Here is a 25,534-nt window from a genome sequence, read left to right on the forward strand (position 1 = left end):
ATTGTGCCAAAGAAATTATAGCTGATATCTTAGTTGTTCATATGGGACTCTACAGTCCCCAGATGTTAACTCTTTTTGGGCAGAAACAGTATTTTTTATCCTTGTATTCCAAGCATGTACACAATGCCTGACAAACTAGGTGTTGAGTAAATGCTTCCTGGCAGACTGAATGAATAAATAAATGAAAGAAATTTAGTGGATATTACCTGCTTAAAAACATAAGACATTCAATTTAAAGAAAAAAAATTTTTAAACTGAAAGAAAATACAACCACAAAATTATATTTCTTGGAGAAAAGACACATAAAACAAGACAAATATAACCGTAAAGTAAACTAAAGAATATCTCCACCTGAAAAGTTAAACTGCCATTTGTTTTCCAATGACAGAAGGGGTTATTATTCTCAGATTTTCCTTTTCTGAAAAATAGAAATAATAGTAGTTACCTCATAAAGGAGGTAGTAAGAATTAAACAGAGATAAATATTTAGGGAAAGTGGCTCAAAAAGTAACACACATTGCAAATGTTAGTTGCTACCGATTTGCTAATCACAAATAGAAACATCCAACAACTCCAATATAATAGGCATTCCAAAGAAAACAAGAATGAGATTATATACTATAAATTTTGATATATGACAGTGAAAGAAAAATCTACATTTCTTGAAGTCCTAAAAATCTAAAATGATACAATTGTTTTTATAACGATTATCATAATTCCACAAATAATGAACATTTAAGTAGGAAAACTCAACACAACTCTACAGACAAAGGCAATTTAGGGCACAGAGGGAATTACATATGCCTTAATCAGGAATATAAATATTATTAACATTTTGCTTGAATTTTATGTTATAACTAGCAAAATAAATAACTGTGCTCTAAAAAATATGGTGTTCCTACTACTAATTTCCATGGAACCATAAAGGAATTTTTCACTAATAACTTAAAGATAAAAAGATTTTAAAGTTGTACTGACCTTGATATAATTGATGTCAAATGCCCTCTCATTCCAAATCTGCAAAACAGAAAGTCAAAATGTCAAATTGAAAGCTTTTGTGACAGAAAGCAAATATTATCATTAATATTAACCTTTCTCCATTAATATTATCTTTCATCATCTTTCTTATCATCTGAAAATCCATTTTTCTTACTTAAGGGAATGTCCTGTTATTAAATTTATAGATATTTATAAGACAAGATAATTTTTAATTAAAATATTATTTTTAAAAACCTTAAAATATTTGGTGGATATTTTTCAAAAAGTCACCTAATTCCAGAGATTTCTAAAAATGGAATATCCATTCAATCATTCAACAAAGACTGACAAGGCAATGTATGCCAAGGACTATAGCAGGCACTGGAGACCTAACAGACACGGATTGTTATAATAATTCTTATAAGATCCCTACACACACACCCCAAAGCCAAGTATTAATAGGGACAATGTACAGGAGTAATTTTTTTAGCGCACACAGAGAATCACAACGATGTGCTACATAACAAAAGCAAACTCTCAATGAAGACAGATAAATGGAACATACATAAATCTCTCAGGCTTAGAATCATGTAGCAGGAGGTTTTAGAGTTGAAAGAGAACTTCCACGACTTTCAGTTTGTAGCTGAGAGATGGGCCTAGCCTCCAGGTACTCTTTTCAGCCTCCAGTGATACTGGAAAGTGTTCTTATCAAAGAAGCTTCCTCACCATAGCCTGTGATTATCAAGAGTCTAAAAGTGATGTGAATAACCCATTATTTACCAGAAACATTTTCTAAGTGTGACTTTACCATAATAGAATGCTGTTCGACCCAAACCTACATTTAGTTTCACTATGGGTTAAACATACCCTGACATTTAAGAAAGTTCTCAAACAATTTTGTTGTAATCTGGGGAAGGATAACAAAAACAAGTATATTCTTGCTTCTGGCTTCCTAGAGCCCTTGGCTCATCCTGATGTCCTCATGTCCTGTGATACTGTAATTTATCTGTTCCAGTGTCTGCCTCTCTCACTGAACTCCTTAAGAGCTTATTAATCTTGGTATCCCTAAAACATAATAGTCACAATGCCTGCAACACAGTAGAAGCTCAATAACTGCTTGCTAATTGCATGAAAACTTTTAAAATCAGTTTTGATAGACAGCATATTAACAAGCAAAAGTGTATAGAGACCCACTATGAGTGTGTGTGAGGCTCTATGGGGTACAGTGCAGGGTGACATATCCCTCCAGCCTGCCAACAGACCAGCTAGAAACACAAGTTATCATGTCTTACATTTTTAAATCATTAAAAGGTGTTAAATAACAGTTCAGGAAAAGGGTAGGCAGATTTCTGCCAGCTTGCCAAATCTGGCCCACCATTTGTACTTTTTACAGCCTGAAAGCTAAAAATGGATTTTAACAGTTGTAAGTGGTTACATTTTAAATTATTATATAATTACCTACATAATATCCTTAATATTGCCTTTTGATCCACAAAGCCCTAAAATATTTTCTCTCTGGCCCTTTAAGAAGAAGTCGGCCACCCTCTGGTTTAGGACCACGGAAGACTCATGGAGCAAAATGAGATCAATCATTCATTAAACTATAGAGTAAACACAATATTGTTGTAAGAACTAGAGAAACTAGGGAAAGCTTGGAAGAAGGAGAATTTGAGCTGGGGTACTACCAATAACAAAAACAAAGAAATAGTTCCGGGAGGCATACACTAAGTGCAGTTTTCTAAAGTGGGAAGAATTTGGATGGGCAGAGAGAAAGAATAAATGGTGACATGTAGTTAATTTGTTAATAGACACCAATAGAACAAATTAGTCTCATGACACAAAGTAGTCACCAAAGTGCCACAAATTACTTTAAAAAATTATAAATAAATGTCCAAAGGTTAATCATGTTCTAAAAAATACATTACTAACTCCGATATAATCAATGTCCAGATCATGATAATGCTTGGCGCCCACAATCCAACTCACGACATAGTAGGCAGTCAGCTGAAGATTTACATAGGGCCAGTTGAAACCTTTCCCCAGCCATCCAGGGAACGACCATGGCAGCCCTGCAGAGAGGAAGAGGCAAAGTTGGAGTAGGTTTAAGAGTGCTGGCACTATTAAAAACAAAGCAAAATAAATCAAAAAGAACAAACACAGGCTAAGCAAAGAGCCAATAAAGATCTGACTAAAGGAAAGATTACACATCATGCACAAATTCTCAAAATCCCTTCCAGTTTATGAACACAGTAATTCCTTATTGACCCCGAGAGTCAGGTTCCATAATTCCAAATGCTCTTTCAAGAAAAAGAAATAAAAACAAACACCTCTCTCAATGATACTTACCAATATAAAGAAATGTAACTTACAATTTAATTTAACTTCCCCACCTCCTGCTAAAAAGATATGCAATGTTCAATTTTTGTTCTCTAAGGTCAAATCAAAGAGTTTTGAAAGGCTTATGCTTAACTATTTCTGTGAGGTAAGTACAATACAAATTCCTTATTCACTAGTACATCTTCTTACAACCTGAAGCTATTTAAAGACTAATTAGTCAGGTAATCAAATTTAACAAAACTAGTTTGTCCTATGTCAATACAAATGCCATTGACTCAATAGGGAAATATACCTTTGTTACACGATATAGAACAAATAATCCACATTCTTCCAATACCCCCGTTATTATTAATCAAAAAAAAAAATGAGAAGAGTAGAGAAGCACTAATTAAGATTCTAAATCCTAAATCTCTTACTAATATATTAATATTAAAATAAGGTCAACATTAAGTTCCTTAACTGTTAATATATATTACCCATCTAGTTCACCACTGAAAAAAATTAAAATCTAAGTGACAAAATGCTTATTTTTCTAAACTCTAGAAGAATGCCTAAGTGTATCCACATAATAAATGTGACATTAAAATAATGGAATGTTTTAAAACAATGAAATGCCAAATACGTTCTGAAGGCCCACGATGTGAAGTCTTTGTTAGGACATGGTTCAGCATGCCAGATTTTCTGCATTTAAATGAGAACTGACCTTGAAAACAGCACAATGGGCAAGTATGTGCTGAAGTCAATGATGCTTTTTACTGCTCAAAACATTTCTGGAATCTCTTACAAAACTCCATTTAGAAAGAACACACTGACCTCCTCATTTTTTTTAACTTAGAAAAACTTATGCTTGTCCTTTAATTGGATGGTTGAAAATGATTTTTTAAATAACTTGAAATTAAGTCCTATAAAATGGATCTCAACTCATGTAATTTAGCCTGAATGTATAAGCCTGCTTAAAAAAAATCAAATACATTTCAAATGATAAAAGTATGTCACCACTGTGTATGTTTGAAATCTTTTATAGGTCTGTGCACTGCTACAGGAGAACAGTGCAAGGAGTACAGTCCCACTTAAGAAACCATCCTGCCACTAGAATCTAAGCTCCACGAGGACAGGAATTGGGGGCTGGATTGTTCTAGGCATCCCCAATGCCTAGAACAGTGACCACCACATCCTTGAGGTTCAAAACAAACACACATACAAACCAAAAAACACTTTTGTATGTACCTCATCTAGAAATGGGGTCTACTACTGCACGTAGCACACTATTTTTATAAATAGTTGGCATATACTGCTGCATACAGTATACAATTTTACAAATAGTATTGCCCTTTTACAAATTTTGCTGAGAAATTTTGTTGAGGAAATTAGTATAGCACCACAAAAAAAAGAAAAAAAATCAAAAACAACAGAATAAGGCTCTAAACCTGATTTTGACATTTACTAATTTTCTGAACTTAAGTCAGTGGTATAAGCTCTCTAAGCCTCCACTGCTTCTGTAAAATGAGAAGAGTAATGTCTTACTCCAGAGGTATGATAAATATCAGACACAATATATATGAGCAAAGAAGGAATCATGCCTGGCACATGCTTTGCTGCTGGTAGCATACTGGTAGTATTAACAACATTATTAATACTACAGTATTAATAGATACTCCACACACGATTCAGAATTTAAAAATTAAAGGAAAACAGACTACAAAAGTACATCAAACTTCACTTCTTACCCATGAGTGTGATATTAGGGTTCCGCTTCTTAGCTTCCTTCATTAACCACCACTCATATCCTCGGAAATAATTCTCATCTAATGCATAGTGCATGTGGGAGGGCTCAGTGCCATCTGAATGGGAGAGAGCAAAACAGAAAGGAAACTATCTGTTAATGGTGCTTTGTAGGCCACTCTCCCCTACACACATACACACATTTCAGAGTAGTATTCCAGATCCAATCCTGACGTAGGGCACATAAGAATAATCTTATATAACTTAAGGATGGATGATCAAAGCGTATTATTTCATTTTTTCATTACCATAAGCATCATAAAGGTCTTAAATTATAAAACCACAACTTTCTATTGTAAGCAGTGTTAAGAGAAGTGTTATCAATTCATATAACTGAAAATTCCTAGGACTATATTCTGCTGGGATTTGGTCTCTCTGGGGTTTTCAAATCCCTATGTCCAACTTTAAGTTCAGATCACCTCAGCTTCCAGCTTCTCAATCCTAGATGTGAATCCTGGGCTGCAAAGCCCCAATTTCCATACCCCATGCCTTGAGCCTGTAACATGCCTTGTTAAATCAAGACAACAGAATTTTGAGAAAAAAGGAACGAGTACACTTTCCCACTGTAAGAAAATTCTATACTAACCTCTACAGGGTGCCAAGGTAGGTAAGTGACATCATTCCTCATGTGTTACCACATTTCACAAACATCTGCCCTTGTTAAGAAGGGCCTCAGAAGGAGAGGGGCCCTAGCCCTTTTCTTCTTAAAGGTGAACATCAGAATTCACAAGAACTACCTGCTTCTGTATCTCCACCTCTAATTTAGCTTCAGCAAATGAAGGTGGCCAGTCATTATCAATTCTGCAAAATAGGGTTTGACGATAAAATTCATGTCTTCTTATAATAGGTTGGGGATAGTTTTGTTATGGGATTTTCTTTTGTTTTTCATTTGCATTGTTTCTTTCAGCATGAATTAAATACCAATTCCACTACACAGATATATCTATTTAACAAAAGCCACTTCCAAGTCACTAACAGGTACATGGGTATATAGACAATACTCTAAGGTTCACTATAATGGAATCTAACTGATAAAAAATAAGTTATATACAATCACTGAGAGAATTTTCTTCTTCCTGAAAACCAGAGACCTATAAATTTTTTAATTGACTACATGTACTACACAAAGCCAAAATTATGACAATGAAGATTGAAAATGTAGTGGTTAAAAATGATTTTATTTTTAAAAGACAAAAAAGCTATATCTCTGAAATATCTCTGAAATTACTTATATTTTTGCCACATATTTTATTTAAAGCTAATAACATCTTACATATTTTTTTATACATTAAAATCTTTCTTTTTTTTAACTTCTCAGTAAAATTCCAAACTCTCCCTATGCTCTGTCTAGTAAATAGTAGTTTATAAAAAACTGGATTTGTTTAGTACTTCAACTAAATAAGCAATCTAAAGTCCACAAGCTGTTTTGTATGGAAAAAAATGCATATTTTGATATAATATTTTAAAAATAATTAGAATGAAGAAGGAACAATAAAGAACAATCTGAGCAGTAATCAACATCAAAAATGTTGGCATTCTTTATATTCTGAAACCACAATCCATAAGTTTAAGTATAGGTTTAAATACTGGGGGGAAAACGATGCCATTCCACAAACACTCCTACCTGTTGTCTGCCCATCACCACCTATTTCAACTTTTAGAATATGCAAAGAGGCACCGAAGTTCGGCTGGGGAAAGAAGTAACAATATTAACACTGTGATTTATTGTATGAAGGACAAAACACTTTAAGACAATTACTAATCACTGCCTTTGGTTTTGCAGATGAGAAAACCAAAGCAAAACTTCAAATAAACAGCAACTTATTCCAAAAGTAATTTGCCTAGTTTTTTAAAAACTAGAATTGTGAAGGTACTAAAGACTATTGGTGAAATTCACCACAGTTTCTAAGATATCACAGATACCATTAAATAATTATTTTTTCATTACCTTAAAGAGATAATCCAGTATTTGAGAACGATAGGGCTCTGGGTAATTTACTAGAAGTCGGGAGGTTGCCTAAAAAATAAAAAGTTTTCAAAAGTATGAATAAAACAAATCCAATAATGAACACCTTTTCAGAGTGCTTATGCATGCCATCTAGCATGCCCATATTTAGCCAGCTCTTGGGCAGCGCTGAGCTGTGGAAAGTCGTTTCCCAGGTTATCTGTTTGCCTGTCTTGGTTTTGCCCATCATTGGGCAAATACGGCTGTTGTCTGTCCCATAGCTAAAACATAGGTTCCAAGCAACAACCAGGTTTCTCTTCTACTGAGATAAGGGTTGGCTGGGAGGTAAGCTTGCTAAGTCTATTGATGAATCTCATTATTACAAATTTATCTTGAGGACCTTGACTCACAGAGTGGTTTTTAGAAGAAATGAGACAGTTTCTCTGTCTTAAGGCTGTTTGGCAACTACAGTATCTGGGGGCCAGAATGGGAAAGATGAATCTCAGGTAATTTTTCCCCTCAACATCTTGCAAGAAAATATTACAAGTAGCACTGCTTAAAGGAACCTCCACTCTCCTCATTCTTATTAGAGATTTATAGGTGCTACCTCTTGCTATTAAGAATGACCACACAGTGATTCCCCAGGCTAGGCTGTACTAAGGAAACCTCACACAAGGAAACCTCACACAAGACTTTCCATCAGAATAGAGGTGGAAGATGCAGGAAATAACACTTGATCATACCTAAGCCATGGCTGATGACTGCTTGAACAAAGAAATCACAAAATCAATAACCCACCAATTATGTATACTTTGGGGAGCAACAGTAGCAAGGGGAATAAAGAGATAGGTTTTAACATGAAACAACCAACACCTTGCCAGGTGTATGCCAAGGGCAAGACTTGACTTCCATGGGGCTTGATGTTCTATTTTACTCTCATATAATGCTACCACTGACATTCTGCTGGTGTCTCAGCCCCTGCCGCTGACACACAGGCCCATGGAGCTACTCTCTAGCCACTTCAAGCTCAACACATCCCCAACCAAACATAGCACTTTTTCCTAAATCTGTTTCCTTCTCATGTATTTGCCATCTTAGTAAAGAACAACACCTGTATGAGCCATAAATTTAGGATCACCCTTTCATCAAACTTTCCATCTATCTTCAGTCACCAAGACCTCCTTAATATCTCTCAAATCCATCCCCTCATCTTCAACCCCACTACCTTCCTAGGCTCTCCTCAATTATTAGAACAGCCTAAATGGTTTCAGGGTCTCCCATCTGCCTCCCCATATTTTATCCTCCATACCACTTGTCAGATTAATCTTCCCAAAACAAAAACCTAACCACGAAACTACTCTGTTTAAACATGCCACGACTTCCCTCCCCCAAGAGCTTTCAGGATAAAGTTCAGATTGTTCAGTTTTATACCCAAATCCCTTAATTATTTGGATTCTAACTCTGACACTTTACCCCTTATCACTCTCACACCATCTATCTAGGTCTGACAAACTAATTTTTCTCTTTCTTCTGTCTGGAATGCATTCTACACCCTCATTTGGCCAAATCCAATTCATCCTTCAGCTTTCAGGTCAAACTCCACCTCTTCAAGGAAGAGTACCTTCTGCTCCTCCCCATATGTTTCACGTAAGTCAGGGGTCCCCAACTCCCGGGCCATAGACCGGTACAGTCGGTGGCCTATTAGGAACGGGGACGCACGGCAGGCGGTGAGTGGAGGGCGAGCGAGCGAAGCTTCATCTATATTTACAGCCGCTCTCCATCGCTCTCATTACCGCCTGAGCTCCACCTCCTGTCAGCATTATGGTGAGCTGTATAATTATTTTATTATATATTACAATGTAATAATAATAGAAATAAAATGCACAATAAATGTAACGCGCTTGAATCATCCCGAAACCATCCCCCCTCCCCCGGTCCATGGGAAAATTGTCTTCCACGAAACCGGTCCCTGGTGCCAAAAGGGTCGGGGACCGCTGACGCAGATTGGACTGTGGACTCCCTCGGCACAAGGTCCACATGGCTACCATAACTCTTCTATCCCTGCACCCTCATCACTGCTTTACTTTTCTGTTTCACCTCTAAGTTCCTTGAGAACAAGGACTGTGTCTTATTCAAGTTCATATCCCCATTTATTCTATTATTCAATAACCATTTATTTAATATCTTTTATGTTATCATTTGTTGCACTGCACAGGCAACGTAATATAGGCTTTGCGTCCATGAAGCTGGTATCCTGATTACATCATTTACAAGCAATGTGACCAAGGGCAATTTATCATAAAGTGGGTTGTCGTATTCATTCAGCTGTCCTAAGACTAAAATAAGGTATATGTAAAGGACTTAGCACAATAGCTGGCACATAGTAAGCTCTCAAGAATTGACAGGCACTGTATACACAAATTGTTTTTAGAAATAGAGTCACTTTCTCAAAGAGCTTACAGACTAGCAGAGGCTCAAATATTAAAGTGAATGAATGCTGTATATGCACACTAACCTATCCTTGACCCAAGGTAAACAATGCTGCCTGCTCTGCATTATGCTAACGATATACATTGTTGTTAGAACAGTGTGTTTCACTGTTTGGGGGTTATTTTGCTCTCTGTGCTCTTCTATCCCTAACACAGAAAGTGCCAACTTTGAGTAATCATACCACATCATTACTCTATTGCAAGCCTATAGTCACATCCAATGCAAAAGCATTAGTCAATGGCAATAGTCAGTCAGGAGCAGTACAGCCAAACGTTGAAATGTACCATGAAGCAATAACAAATTACCAAATTACTAATCACACTCCCTGAATAAGGCCTGGAGCTCTTTACAAGCAGCCCAGGAAGCCTTAGCACAGTAGCTGGAACATAGTAAGCTCTCAACAAATGGCAGGCATTGTATACCCAAACTGGAACACGTTTTTCATTTAAAATCCTTGGAATAACTTCCTCCCCACTAATCTATGAAACAGAATGATATTAACCAAAATGAGTCGTGTGACAGATGCCATCCTGTGCTTTGACATCTATCCTCACAATGTTCCTACCAGGTAGGTATCACTGTGTCCCCAGAAAAAAACCTGAGATACAGGGAGGTTAAATAACCTGCCCAAGGCTGTACAGTGAGTGGCAGGGCCCAGAACAGATCCCTAGCAATCTGCTCTTAAGTTCACGGTCACCATACTGCCTTCCCTATCAAATATGAAGATTCCAAACACTTATTGCCACAAACTGTGCTAGGTACCAGGGACTTCAGAAAGAAGTTTAAAGTGGTGTACAAATATAGTCTTGCAACCAGTTTCATCCAATCGGTATTTACCGAACTTCTAAGATGAGTGATGCATTACACATAAGGACACTATTAGAATAGATAACAGTCTCCTATTCTGAGTTATGAAACAATTCTTCTCATTTTAATAATTTTAAACTGAGTTAATAAACATAAAATAACAAAACATTTCCATTTTCAGCAAGTTAAACAATGGATTTAATATCAAAGTAAAGATATGAGGACATTATGAGTCCTCATTTTATGAAATACTGGCTATTCCAGGTTTAAACCACAAAAATAGGGAGGTGAATGGTAGTAGTAAAGAATAAATGCATCAGCCCATTAGTCTACTGTTTACCTTGAAATATGCACCAGCACCTATGAGTGAGGTTGCAACATTAGGAAATAAAAGTGTAAAAATCAGCTGGGTTAGGGAAAAGATTTTTTTTTCCCACAGTAGAAGGTCAGATCTGTGATCAGACTACAGACCAAGTTATCCACTGGCTTTTACTTCTTGTAATGCAAATGCATAACTTAAGCTCTGATCACCGAGGCATCCACTTTTCAAAAATAATTATGCTTTCTGGTACGTCTACTTAAAAATAGTCACCCAAATCTCATCAGTAACTTGAAACCTTAGAGTTTTGCTAAGTTAAATGATGGAAATTAATTAAATATATAGATAATTTCTGAATAATATACAATGCTCAAACATTAATTACTGAACATAGGTTTATCTACTTTTGGTTTCTTATCACAGAGAAACTAAAGATATTTAGATCTGTTAGTAAACATGTCTTGTGCTACAATGAAAAACTGTACCAAAAAAGAAGCATATGCTTCTAGAAATTATAAAATATATTCATAAATTTGCCAACCTACAGAATACTGGTATAACAGTTCACAATTGTTTACTTCCTACTATTCACTAGAAATTAAGGTTTTTAAGAGTCAAGCATTCTAATATATGTAATTAAAATACTGGAAATAATAAGGGAAACAATTCTATCAAGGAAAGCAGGATGTATTTTGGCTAAGAAAAGGTATGAGGTAGGGAGATGTATTTTTGTTAGGGAAATGAAAGTAATTTTGTCCTAAAGTAGACAAAATGAATGGATATAGAAGCTGGGGAAAGAGAGAGAAGAAGAGAGGGAATTTTACCTGTGTATTCAAGCTAGCTAAAAATGAAATAAACTTATTATAAGGGTTTTTTTTTTAATAAACTTTTATAGCATACTTACATAAAACTAAAACTTAATTATCTTTCATCTGCTAAGAAGACAAATTTTTATTAGACTATTGGTCTGCTTTTGATAAGCCTATGAAAGGTTTTTCTTTACCTTTTTATTTTTTTGCTGTACGTGGGCCTCTCACTGTTGTGGCCTCTTCCGTTGCGGAGCACAGGCTCCGGACGCGCAGGCTCAGCGGCCATGGCCCACGGGCCCAGCCGTTCCGCGGCATGTGGGATCCTCCCGGACCGGGGCACGAACCCGTGTCCCCTGCATCGGCAGGCAGACTCTCAACTACTGTGCCACCAGGGAAGCCCTTTCTTTACCTTTTAAGTAACCTGCCTAGGAAATAAAGATTCTGTGTTTTATCAGAATAATATTCTATGCTTCACATTATCTTTACTGAATCTTTAATTACTTAAAAAAAAAAAAAGCGAGTCTTCTCTATTAAAAGAGCTAAGGTTGTGTGTTTGGGGTGCGGGGGAGTTAAACTGGGATTAAAATAAGTAACTTTATGTATTTGCCTGTGAAGTTCTTGTCATTTTGGTTAAATGGATAACTATTTCACAGTGACCAACAATCCTATTTAATCAAGTGTTTTAACACCTTTTGATATTTTGACAAACTTCCCAAAATCAAATTCTAAATGAAGTCTTTTTGACCTCAAAATAACTGAGATTTTCCAGATGGGCCCTGGAACATCTCAAAAGATGTGGTCTTTCTCCTTATAAAAAGACAGACATTAAACTAATTAGGCTTATTTGGTATGTTAAATTGCATGGGAAGCACTGTCAAAGACATAATGCTAAACCTTCTTTAGGTTATATTTGTATTGATATATGTTACTAATATATATGTTCCAGAAATTACATGAAATTCCTAGATACCTGCTATATCCTGGTATAATGTTACCACTTGTAATTCTAGTTATTAACTTAAAATGTTGTATGTCACAGAAATAACCTAATTTCCTTGTCATTCACATTATAATAAACTTTATCAGATCTTTAACATGGTCCTGTTTAAGTCTTTTTGTCATTTACAGACAGTTATTGTTTTACTCTGATGCTTTTGCAAAAGTGTTCTTCGAAAAGTGCTTCTTCTTCAAGAAGACTTGTGGAAAGGACTCTAACTTAAAGTACAGGATTCTGATAATTTTCAGATCATATTGCTCAACTGGGTAAGAATTTACAGAACTCTAAGGTAAAAAAAGATTCAGGGCTTCCCTGGTGGTGCAGTGGTTGAGAGTCCACCTGCCAATGCAGGGGACACGGGTTCCTGCCCCAGTCCGGGAAGATCCCACATGCCAGATCCCACATGCCGCGGAGCAGCTAGGCCCGTGAGCCATGGCCGCTGAGCCTGAACGTCCGGAACCTGTGCTCCGCAACGGGAGAGACCACAACAGTGAGAAGCCCGCGTACTGCAAAAAAAAAAAGATTCATAAAACTGCTAACTAAAGATCAAGATCAATCAGAATTAATTACAAGGAACTGAATGAACTGATGAGGATAATTATAATTTTTATGACTTTTTATCTGAAACATTGTTAGTTCTTGAATGGTTTTTCTTTCCCCCAGGCTTAAGGAAACCCTTTTTCCTAAGCTGTCTATGACTTACAGCAATTTGGTAAAGTGTACCCTTACAAACAAAGGTAAAACAAATTTCTCCCTACCTGATCCCTTCAGAATTTAGAAACTCTTAGTGAGTATTCTCATTTTCATAGCAATATATTTATTTGCATAAGTTCCTAAGAATCTGTCCTCCTTGTAACAGGACACAATTGGAAACATTGATTATATTACTAAGGTTTTAACTGGAATGTCATATCTGAGAGAGATGAACATAGACTCAGATATGACCAGACAGATTTAAGGAACTAAGCTTGACTTATGGAGCCAATAAAGCTCCTTGGAAAAATCAGCCTGGCAACTTGCTTACAGAAGCCTTACCAGGTGAGTAAGGAAGGTCCCTTCCTGGCAGATGTAGGAACCTCGGGATATTCGGTGGACCTCGAGAAGAAAGGAATTCACCCAAATCTATCAGTACTGCAGGGAAAGTCTGATGGTAAGCTCATAGCTTGGCTCCCTACCTTGAGAGAGACTTCTAAGAGTCCAATCTGTGATTCCTTGTGTGAAGGTCCAGCAGAGTATACTTGAAAGAGCCTATATGGTCTATCGCTATTCTTGTTGCACTTAATAAATAATAAATTAATTATTAAATAATCAGGCCAGACTTATTTTGCAAGTAAATTAGCCTTATTTGGGTTATCTCTGATAAAAGGTGGGGGGAAGGGTAAACTATAGGACACCCTGTGGATATCAGATTTTAGTCCCGTTAATTGCCTTTGAGGTTTGTTTTCTACCTGTAAACTGGACTGAATACCGAATTCTTCTCACTTCCTCTAATATCTGGCTACAACTCTCCAGATATTGTTTCCAACTTTTTCCCACCTTTCTGACTTGGAATTATTGAGAACTAAAACTGCCCTTTTCCTGAAGCCATGCAAGCTAAAGTGGGACAACTAGATATAAACTCCAGAGAAATCACTGCAACAGTTCATGTATGAACAATCTTTGTGCCTCTTGCTGTATGGACCACTCAGAAAGAATCCCCCCACCACCAGAGATATTCAGACTACAAACCAGGAAAATCTATGATTGCCACCATCTGTCCCCACCCCGTCTGAATATGCTTCAAGTCCTACATCTAGAAATCTCAACTGGCTACCTTCAGGACTCAGACTAGGTTTATAATCTGCTCCAACCACTAACCATTGTTTTTCTTTTGTTTCCATAGAAATGCCTCTTATGAAATAACCTGAATCAAATATTTGCACCATAGAGGACTAACTTTATAAACACACCTGCATCACTGCCTCCTCAAATGAGACACAATCCATTAATTAAACTGACCTATTCTAAGACAGTGGTTGGGTGTGATATGGAGCAATCCACCAACTCAGCACAGATTCAAACGTACTTACACCAGATGTCCCAAGATGTTAATCATAACATTATCTAATCTTTGAATGGATCCCTAGGGCCCCAACATCACTGACCTCATTTCAAGGTGTGATCCTTTAAGCCTGGGTCAATGGCTACCAGCTGGATTTCAGGACTATTTCTTGTTCAATGTAATTATTATAGGAGTGCTACTAAAATCCTTTCTAGGTTCCAACATGCCCTATCCCTGACTTTTAGTAAATCAGGTACTCAGGCAGTTAATGTCCTCACCACTGACTCTGATGCCTAGGCACCAAGGGTGGGTTGTAGTGTAATCCCCAACAGTTGGTTTTTCCTTTTTTGTAATGGAAGGGCAGGACTTAAGCTTTGATTGCAAGGCATCCACTCCAGAGTTATCCACTTCAGAGATAGCTATCTCAAATAAACACACTGCCAGCCACAGAACTAGATAAAGAGCCAGGCTGGGGTTGGGGGGAGGGGGTGGGGGGGATTCTTTGTTTTAGAGATCTTGGTTGATTTCGATAACTGACCATCATTAGGGTCACTTTTCTTTTTTCTCCTCCTGCACTTTAAATTTCTACTCTTAAGTTTTGAACTCACCAATAAAAAGTGAGCCCACAAAACCCTAGGCCTCACCCTTGACCCTAATGAAAGCAGAACCCCAGGCCCACACCCCCCTCTCTACCTACAACCTCCCTGTGTGGCCCAGGTGTGCCATGTGCTTTCCAGGACCTGTGAGTAATAAACTTTTTATTTTCAAAGTTTTCTGACGGTTATCACTGGGCATCTTGCAATCATAGTAAAAAACACAGAGAGGAGCTCCTAGATGGCAGAAGAGTAAGACGTGGAGATCACCTTCCTGCCCACAAATACATCAGAAATACATCTACATGTGGAACAACTCCTACAGAACATGTACTGAATGCTGGCAGATAGACCTAAGACCTCCCAAAAGGCAAGAAACTCCCCATATACCTGGGTAGGGCAAAAGAAAAAAGAAAAAACAGAGACAAAAGAATACGGACGGGGCCTGCACCACTGGGAGGGAGCTGCGTGAACACAGCCTGAAGGAGGCTAGTGGGCCACAGCTAGCCAGGTGGGAGTCCGGGAAAAGCTCTGGAACTGCCGAAAACGCAAGAGACTTTTTCTTGCCTCTTTGTCTCCTGGTGCGCGAGGAGAGGGGTTAAGAGCACTGCTTAAAGGAGCTCCAGAGACGGGCGTGAGCCGCGGCTATCAGCGCGGACCCCAGAGATGGGCATGAGACGCTAAGGCTGCTACCGCAGCCACAAAAAGCCTGTGTGCGAGCACAGGTCACTCTCCACAACTCCCCTCCCAGGAGCCTGTGCAGCCCGCCACTGCCAGGGTCCCATGATCCAGGGACAACTTCCCCGGGAGAACGCACGGCGCGCCTCAGGCTGGTGCAACATCACAGTGGCCTCTGCCGCCGCAGACTCGCCCCGCATCCGTACCCCTCCCTTCCCCCGGCCTGAGTGAGCCAGAGCCCCCGAATCAGCTGCTTCTTTAATCCCATCCTCTCTGAGCGAAGAACAGACGCCCTCCGGTGACCTACATGCAGGGGCGGGGCCAAATCCAAAGCTGAAACCCGGGAGCTGTTCGAACAAAGAAGAGAAAGGGAAATCTCTCCCAGCAGCCTCAGAAGAAGCGGATTAAATCTCCACAATCAACCCGATGTACCCTGCATCTGTGGAATACGTGAATAGGCAATAAATCACCCCAAATTGAGGAGGTGGATTTTGGGAGTAATGATTTTTTTTTTCCCTTTTTCTCTTTTTGTGAGTGTGTATGCGTATGATTCTGTGTGTGATTTTGTCTGTATAGTTTTGCTTTTACCATTTGTCCTGGGGTTCTGTCCTTTTTTTTTTCTTTTCTCTTTTTAATAAATTATTCAGCACTTGCTACCATTGGTGGATTTGCTTTTTGGTTTGGTTGTTCTCTTCTTTCTTTCTTTTTTTTTTTTTTTAATTACTTTAAAAATTTTTTTCACATATTTTTTGTTTTTATTTTAATAACTTTTTTATTTTATCTTACTTTATTTTATCTTTTTCTTTCTTTCTTTCTTTCTCCCTTTTATTCTGAGCTGTGTGGATGACAGGCTCTTGGTGCTCCAGTCAGGCGTCAGGGCTGTGCTTCGGACATGGGAGAGCCAAGTTCAAGACATTGGTCCACCAGAGACCGCCCAGCTCCACGTATTATCAAACGGCAAAAGTCTCGCAGAGATCTCCATCTCAACGCCAAGACCCAGCTCCACTCACTGACTAGCAAGCTACAGTGCTGGACACCCTTTGCCAAACAACTAGCAAGACAGGAACACAACCCCACCCATTAGCAGAGAGGCTGCCTAAAATCATAATAGGTCACAGACACCCCAAAACACACCACCAGACATGGGCCTGCGCACCAGAAAGACAAGATCCAGCCTCACCCACCAGAACACAGGCACTAGTCCCCTCCACCAGGAAGCCTACACAACCCACTGAACCAACCTTAGCCACTGGAGGCAAACAACAAAAACAACGGGAACTACGAACCTGCAGCCTGCAAAAAGGAGACCCCAAACACAGTAAGTTAAGCAAAATGAGAAGACAAGGAAACACACAGCAGATGAAGGAGCAAGGTAAAAACCCACCAGACGTAACAAATGAAGAGGAAACAGGCAGTCTACCTGAAAAAGAATTCAGAGTAATGACAGTAAAGATGATCCAAAATCTTGGAAATAGAATGGACAAAATACAAGAAATGTTTAACAAGGACCTAGAAGAACTAAAGAGCAAATAAACAATGATGAACAACACAATAAATGAAATTAAAAACACTCTAGAAAGAATCAATAGCAGAATAACTGAGGCAGAAGAACGGATAAGTGACCTGGAAGATAAAATAGAGGAAATAACTATTGCAGAGCAGAATAAAGAAAACAGAATGAAAAGAACTGAGGACAGGGGCTTCCCTGGTGGCGCAGTGGTTGGGAGTCCGCCTGCAATTGTAAAGCAATTATACCCCAATCAAGATGTTAAAATAAATAAATAAATAAATAAATTTGCCTTGTAATAATGAAAAAAAAAAAAAGAACTGAGGACAGTCTCAGAGACCTCTGGGACAATATTAAACGCACCAATATTCGAATTATAGGGGTCGCAGAAGAAAAAGAGAAAAAGAAAGGGACTGAGAAAATATTTGAAGAGATTATAGTTGAAATCTTCCCTAATATGGGTAAGGAAATAGTTAATCAAATGCAGGAAGCACAGAGAGTACCAAACAGGATAAATCCAAGGAGAACATGCCAAGACACATATTAATCAAACTATCAAAAATTAAATACAAAGAAAACATATTAAAAGCAGCAAGAGAAAAACAATAAATAACATACAAGGGAATCCCATAAGGTTAACAGCTGATCTTTCAGCAGAAACTCTCCAAGCCAGAAGGGAGTGGCAGGACATATTTAAAGTGATGAAAGGGAAAAACCTACAACCAAGATTACTCTATCCAGAAAGGAACTCATTCAGATTTGACGGAGAAATTAAAACCTTTACAGACAAGCAAAAACTAACAGAATTCAGCACCACCAAACCAACTTTACAACAAATGCTAAAGGAACTTCTCTAGGCAGGAAACAACAGAAGGAAAAGACCTACAATAACAAACCCAAAACAATTAAGAAAATGGGAATAGGAACATAAGTATCAATAATTACCTAAAATGTAAATGGATTAAACGCTCCAACCAAAAGACATAGACTGGCTGAATGGATACAAAAACAAGACCCGTATATATGCTGTCTACAAGAGACCCACTTCAGACCTAGGGACACATACAGATTGAAAGTGAGGGGATGGAAAAATATATTCCATGCAAATGGAAATCAAAAGAAAGCTGGAGTAGCAATTCTCATATCAGACAAAATAGACTTTAAAACAAAGAGTATTACAAGAGACAAAGAAGGACACTACATAATGATCAAGGGATCAATGCATGAAGAAGATATAACAACTGTAAATATTTATGCACCCAACATAGGAGCACCTCAATACATAAGGCAAATACTAACAGCCATAAAAGGGGAAATCGACAGTAACACAATCATAGTAGGGGACTTTAACACCCCACTTTCACCAATGGACAGATCATCCAAAATGAAAATAAATAAGGGAAGACAAGCTTTAAATGATACATTAAACAACATGGACTTAATTGATATTTATAGGACATTCCACCCAAAAACAACATAATACACTTTCTTCTCAAGTGCTCATGGAACATTCTCCAGGATAGATCATATCTTGGGTCACAAGTCAAGCCTTGGTAAATTTAAGAAAACTGAAGTCGTATCAAGTATCTTTTCTGCCCACAACGCTATGAGATTAGGTACCAGTTACAGGAAAAAATATGTAAAAAATACAAGCACATGGAGGCTAAACAATACACTACTTAATAACCAAGAGATCACTGAAAAAATCAAAGAGGAAATTTAAAAATACCTAGAAACAAATGACAATGAAAACACAACAACCCAAAACCTATGGGATGCAGCAAAAGCAGTTCTAAGAGGGAAGTTTATAGCAATACAATCCTACCTTAAGAAACAAGAAACATCTCAAATAAACAATCTAACCTTACACCTAACGCAATTAAAGAAAGAAGAAGAAAAAAACCCCGAAGTTAGCAGAAGGAAAGAAATCATAAAGATCAGATCAAAAATAAATGAAAAAGAAATGAAGGAAACAATAGCAAAGATCAATAAAACTAAAAGCTGGTTCTCTGAGAAGATCAACAATATCGATAAACCATTAGCCAGACTCATCAAGAAAAAAAGGGAGAAGACTCAAATCAACAGAATCAGAAATGAAAAAGGAGAAGTAACAGCTGACACTGCAGAAATAAAAAAGATCATGAGGGATTACTACAAGCAACTCTATGCCAATAAAATGGGCAACCTGGAAGAAATGGCCAAATTCTTAGAAATGCACAACCTGCCAAGACTGAATCAGGAAGAAACAGAAAATATGAACAGACCAATCACAAGGACTGAAAATGAAACTGTGATTTAAAATCTTCCAATAAACAAAAGCCCAGGAGCAGATGCCTTCACAGGCAAATTCTATCAAACATTTAGAGAAGCGCTAACACCCATCCTTCTCAAACTCTTCCAAAATATAGCAGAGGGAGGAACACTCCCAAACTCATTCTACGAGGCCACCATCACCCTGATACCAAAACCAGACAAGGATGTCACAAAAAAAGAAAACTACAGACCAGTATCACTGATAAACATAGATGCAAAAATCCTCAACAAAATACTAGCAAACAGAATCCAACAGCACATTAAAAGGATCATACACCATGATCAAGTGGGGTTTATCCCAGGAATGCAAGAATGTATATTCTTCAATATACGCAAAATCAATTGATGTGATATCCATATTAACAAATTAAAGGATAAAAACCATATGATCATCTTAATAGATGCACAAAAAGCTTTCAACAAAATTCAACACCAATTTATGATAAAAACCCTCCAGTAAGTAGGCATAGAGGGAACTTACATCAACATAATAAAGACCATATATGACAAACCCACAGCCAACATCATCCTCAACGGTGAAAAACTGAAACCATTTCCACTAAGATCAGGAACAAGACAAGGCTGCCCTCTCTCACCACTATTATTCAACATAGTTTTGGAAGTTTTAGCCACAGCAATCAGAGAAGAAAAAGAAATAAAAGGAATCCAAATGGGAAAAGAAGTAGTAAAGCTGTCACTGTTTGCAGATGACATGACACTATACACAGAGAATCCTAAAGATGCTACCAGAAAACTACTAGAGCTAATCAATGAATTTGGTAAAGTAGCAGGATACAAAATTAATGCACAGAAATCTCTGGCATTCCTATATACTAATGATGAAAAATCTGAAAGTGAAATCAAGAAAACACTCCCATTTACCATTGCAACAAAAAGAATAAAATATCTAGGAATAAACCTACCTAAGGAGACAAAAGACCTGTATGCAGAAAATTATAAGACACTGATGAAAGAAATTAAAGATGATACAAATAGATGGAGAGATATACCATGTTCTTGGATTGGAAGAATCAACATTGTGAAAATGACTCTACTACCCAAAGCAATCTACAGATTCAATGCAATCCCTATCAAACTACCACTGGCATTTTTCACAGAACTAGAACAAAAAATTTCACACACAATTAGTAAACACAAAAGACCCCGAATAGCCAAAGCAATCTTGAGAACAAAAAACAGAGCTGGAGGAATCAGGCTCCTGGACTTCAGACTATACTTCAAAGCTACAGTAATCAAGGTAGTATGGTACTGGCACAAAAACAGAAATATAGATCAATGGAACAGGACAGAAAGCCCAGAGATAAACCCACGCACATATGGTCACCTTATCTTTGTTAAAGGAGACAAGAATATACAATGGAGAAAAGACAGCCTCTTCAATAAGTGGTGCTGGGAAAACTGGACAGCTACATGTAAAAGAATGAAATTAGATCACTCCCTAACACCATACACAAAAATAAACTCAAAATGGATTACAGACTTTTAAGGCCAGATACTATAAAAGTCTTAGAGGAAAAAATAGGCAGAACATTCTGTGACATAAATCACAGCAAGATCCTTTTTGACCCACCTCCTAGAGAAATGGAAATAAAAGCAAAAATAAACAAATGGGACCTAATGAAACTTCAAAGCTTCTGCACAGCAAAGGAAACCATAAACAAGATGAAAAGACAACCCTCAGAATGGGAGAAAATATTTGCAAATGAAGCAACTGATAAAGGATTAATCTCCAAATTTTACAAGCAGCCCATGTAGCTCAATATCAAAAAAACAAACAACCCAATCCAAAAACGCAGAAGACCTAAACAGACATTTCTCCAAAGAAGATACACAGATTGCCAACAAACACATGAAAGAATGCTCAACATCATTAATCATTAGAGAAATGCAAATCAAAACTACAATGAGATATCATCTCACACCAGTCAGAATGGCCATAATCCAAAAATCTACAAACAGTAAATGCTGGAGAGGGTGTGGAGAAAAGGGAACCCTCACACACTGTTGGTGGGAATGTAAATCGATACAGCCACTATGGAGAACATTAGGGAGGGTCCTTAAAAAACTAAAAATAGAACTACCATACAACCGAGCAATCCCACTACTAGGCATATACCCTGAGAAAACCATAATTCAAAAAGAGTCATGTACCACAATGTTTATTGCAGCTCTATTTACAATAGCCAGGACATGGAAGTAACCTAAGTGTCCATCAACAGATGAATGGATAAAAAAGATGTGGAACATATATACAATGGAATATTATTCAGCCATAAAAAGGAAAAAAATTGAGTTATTTGTAGTGAGGTGGATGGACCTAGAGTCTGTCATACAGAGTGAAGTAAGTCAGAAAGAGAAAAACAAATACCACATGCTAACACATATATATGGAATCTTAAAAAAAAAAAATAGTCATGAAGAACCTAGGTGCAAGATGGGAATAAAGATGCAGACCTACTAGAGAATGGACTTTAGGACATGGGGAGGGGGAAGGGTAAACTGGGACAAAATGAGAAAGTGGCATGGACATATATATACTATCAAATGTAAAATAGATAGCTAATGGGAAGTAGCCGCATAGCACAGGGAGATCAGCTCGGTACTTTGTGACCAGCTAGAAGGGTGGGATAGGGAGAGAGGGTGGGAGGGAGATGCAAGAGGGAAGAGATATGGGTATATATGTATATGTATAACTGATTCATTTTGTTATAAAGCAGAAACTAACACACCATTGTAAAGCAGTTATACTCCAATAAAAACGTTAAAAAAAAAAAAAAAAAAAGAAAGAAAGAAAGAAAGAAAGAAAAAAAAGAAGCACAAGGACCAGTCCCTCCACAGCACTGGTTATCAATAGGCTGAGACCAGCCCAAAACATCCACCCAGGAAGCAAGCATTCAAGCTGGTTCTGAATTGCATCTAAGGATACAAGTACCAATCTGACTCAATCCAACAAACAACCCATTCAACCAATTCAAGAGTTCTGCCTTACAATTTTCAAATAAAATCAGTTCTAGCTATGATCTGGGGTACAAAAAAGAAAATCCCTCTCACCCAAAGATCTGCCACCATAAACCCCATGGATCCAAAAGCTATAAACAGAAGGGGATAAAACAAAGACAAGACAATGGTTACAAAGAGCATGAGACAGGAGTAAGTAAATTGTTAGGAGCCAAGAACAATCATGCTACTGTGGCAAGCTCCAGGGCCTAGGAGCCACCCATCAGCATGACTAGGGAACTAAGGAAATTACCAGCTGTGCCCACACAAATGTTGCATTAAGCTGGAATGGCCCTCATGTCTCCCTTAACATTTTAAAATGCCCAGATAATACGAACTTATCCCAAGTGACACAGCCTAGAAAAGACTAAAAAGACATGCCAATTAAATGCAGTTAGTATCCTGGATGGAATCCTGAAACCGAAAAAGAGCATTAGGTAACAACTAAGGAAATATGAAAGGAAGTACAGACTTTCATTAATGTAATCAATATTGGTTGGGACAAATGTCCCGTACTAATGTGGGATGCTGATAACCGGAGAAAACTGGCTACAGGGTATATGAGAACTCTGTATTGTCTTGGCAACTTTTCTGTAAATCTGAAACTATCTTTAAATTAAAATTTTATTTAAAAAACAAAAAACCGCTTGCTCCAGAGATCCTTGAATCAGGAAAATAGTTCTCTCAACATTTAGTATGAGAAGCCACTGGCGCATTTGTTAAAAAGCAGATTCTCAGGCCCCACTCCAGAACTGTAAAGTCAAAATGGGAGCTGGCGGGGAGGCCAGAGTCTGCATTGAAACCAACGACCAGGTGATTCTTATGCATCTTAACGGTGGTGAGTCACTATCTTGACTGGTGACCCATCGTTTGCCTCTCCTCACACACATAAATAGCCACCAATGAGGCACTGCCCCTTCCAGAGGGCAACTCACCCCGCCTTAGGCCTTTGCCATCCAGGGGAAAACAATCCTCCAAGAGTAAACAATCCTAAACTATAAGTCGATACTGGTGTAGCCTGCCATTAGAAAAAGAAAAAAAAAAAAAAAAGTCCCAGTTTCTAGCCTCTCACCTTCCTAAAGAGGCCTTGAGATACCTGCTGTGCCTCCAAACAAAAACTTATCCGGGGGTTTCCCCGGTGGCGCCGTGGTTGAGAGTCCGCCTGCCGAGGCAGGGGACACGGGTTCGAGCCCCGGTCCGGGAAGATACCACATGAGGCAGAGCGGCTGGGCCCGTGAGCCATGGCCGCTGAGCCTGCGCATCCGGAGCCTGTGCTCCGCGACGGGAGAGGCCGCAACAGTGAGACGTCCGCGTACCGCAAAACAAAAAACTTATTCGGTACTTGACCCTTTGAAAGAGCCCAACCACATCCTGGTCCAGGACTCCCCGACACCCCTCCCTAAAAAAGAAGAGGCACAGCCAAAGCATCCCACTGGGGCATCCTCTTCAGCAGACGGATGCTCCTCGGCTCCCTGGCCGTCTTTGGAGCGACCCTCCCAGAGTGCCCTCTCCAAGGCGAAGAGAACCGCCCCGACAGGCCCCGCTGCCCAGAGAAAGGAAGGGTTTGAGCCCCAGCCTTGTCACTATCTAGACCTGTCACTTACTCGGTGGACCCCCGGATCTGTTAAATCTAACTGGCTCTACAGGTTCATTTTAAACCAGCAAACGCAGGTTCCAGCCCCGCGGCCGGCGGGTCTGGACAGCCAGGCGAGGGGCGCCCGCCGGGAGCCGGGCCGCGACGGGAGAGCGCCGAAACGCTAGGCTACGCCGCGGGGGCTTGTGGGGCGAGACGGAGCGGTGCCCTGACGCCACCCGCGCGTCCCACCCCCCGCTGCTCACCCCGCCGCCGCTGACAGCTCCGATGCCGTCGAACTCCCGGCCCAGCCCGTCGGAGTCGTCGAGCACGTACGCGCCGCCGGGCGCCAGCAGCGCGCACAGCAGCAGGAGCACCGCGGCTTGGCCCGCCGAACCCGCGGCGGCCGTCATGGCTTTCACTTGGCGTTGCCGGGAAGCCTGGAGTAGGTGCTCAGCCATTGTGTGGGTCATATGACTCCGGCGCCCGCGGAGGCGGGTCCGGATGCCGCCATGATGGAGAAGGGCAGGAGGCCGCTGGCGCCGCCGCCGCCATGTTGAGTGTGGGGCGCAGCTCGTTGACGCAGCCGCCGTAATGTTGGGGGAGGGCGGGGCGAGCCTTTCCTACTCGGCCCAAGTTCAGGGTCCGAGTTCAGCTTTCGCGTGTATCCGTTCGCTGCCTCTCCTTCGGCTTCACCCACTGGAGCACTTTATCGAAGGGGAGGTGGATGTCCAAGGCCAGGGGAGCAGGGCAGTGCGTGGCCTACTATGGACCTCCCCGAACGTCTCCGGGCGCTTCTACCACCTGCCAGTACGTGGCAGAACGAGAAAGAGGGGCAGGCTTGAGTCTCTATCCTAGTCCCCGTTCAGCTGTCACCTTGGTGGAGTCACTTAGCTTTATGAGCCTGAGTCTCCTCTTAAGGTAAGATGAAGCAAGAAGAGCAGCCGCATGGGGACATATGATTGAATGAAATACGAGTAAGGCAACAGACAGGCAGTAAATCCTAGCTGAATGCGTGACACACTTAGGAGGCCTTAGCTGACATGGTTCTTCATCCTGGTAACAACTTCATCCTGGTAACAACTTCATCCTGGTTGCTTCATAAGGTACTTGCCGCTGCCAGTTGAAATGGTTCCAGGCAGATAACCCTAAATTGGCAGGGAAGTTGTGGATTGTCCTGGGATTCCTACCACATCCGGCATTGGTCTGAGATTTCTGATTTCCTTGGTATTGAAACAAATTGAAGAGACTATCGAGAGGCTGCAGAGAAAGCATCTCTGATCCCCAGATCTGATTGTTTTGCCCCTTAACTGCAAACGTAAATTTAAGTGTCAAGACTACGATTATA

General features: G+C 39.4%; 1 protein-coding gene across 1 annotated transcript in view; it reads right to left on the minus strand.

The window, feature by feature from the left end:
- The window catches only part of GALC (galactosylceramidase), a gene marked incomplete at its 3' end in the record, with an annotated part of 53,751 nt that extends 29,009 nt beyond the window's left edge, over positions 1 to 24,742 (minus strand). Inside the window, exons 1-6 of the mRNA XM_007471611.1 lie at positions 24,453 to 24,742; positions 7,045 to 7,113; positions 6,721 to 6,784; positions 5,042 to 5,155; positions 2,907 to 3,046; positions 978 to 1,016 (exon numbers count right to left, since the gene is read on the minus strand). Coding sequence (XP_007471673.1) covers positions 978 to 1,016; positions 2,907 to 3,046; positions 5,042 to 5,155; positions 6,721 to 6,784; positions 7,045 to 7,113; positions 24,453 to 24,659 — 633 coding nt within the window. The remainder of the gene's footprint in view (positions 1 to 977; positions 1,017 to 2,906; positions 3,047 to 5,041; positions 5,156 to 6,720; positions 6,785 to 7,044; positions 7,114 to 24,452) is intronic.
- Between the last annotated feature and the right edge of the window lie 792 nt (positions 24,743 to 25,534).

The sequence above is a fragment of the Lipotes vexillifer genome, unplaced genomic scaffold (assembly GCF_000442215.2).
Source record: "Lipotes vexillifer unplaced genomic scaffold, Lipotes_vexillifer_v1.1 scaffold950, whole genome shotgun sequence".
NCBI lineage: Eukaryota > Metazoa > Chordata > Mammalia > Artiodactyla > Lipotidae > Lipotes > Lipotes vexillifer.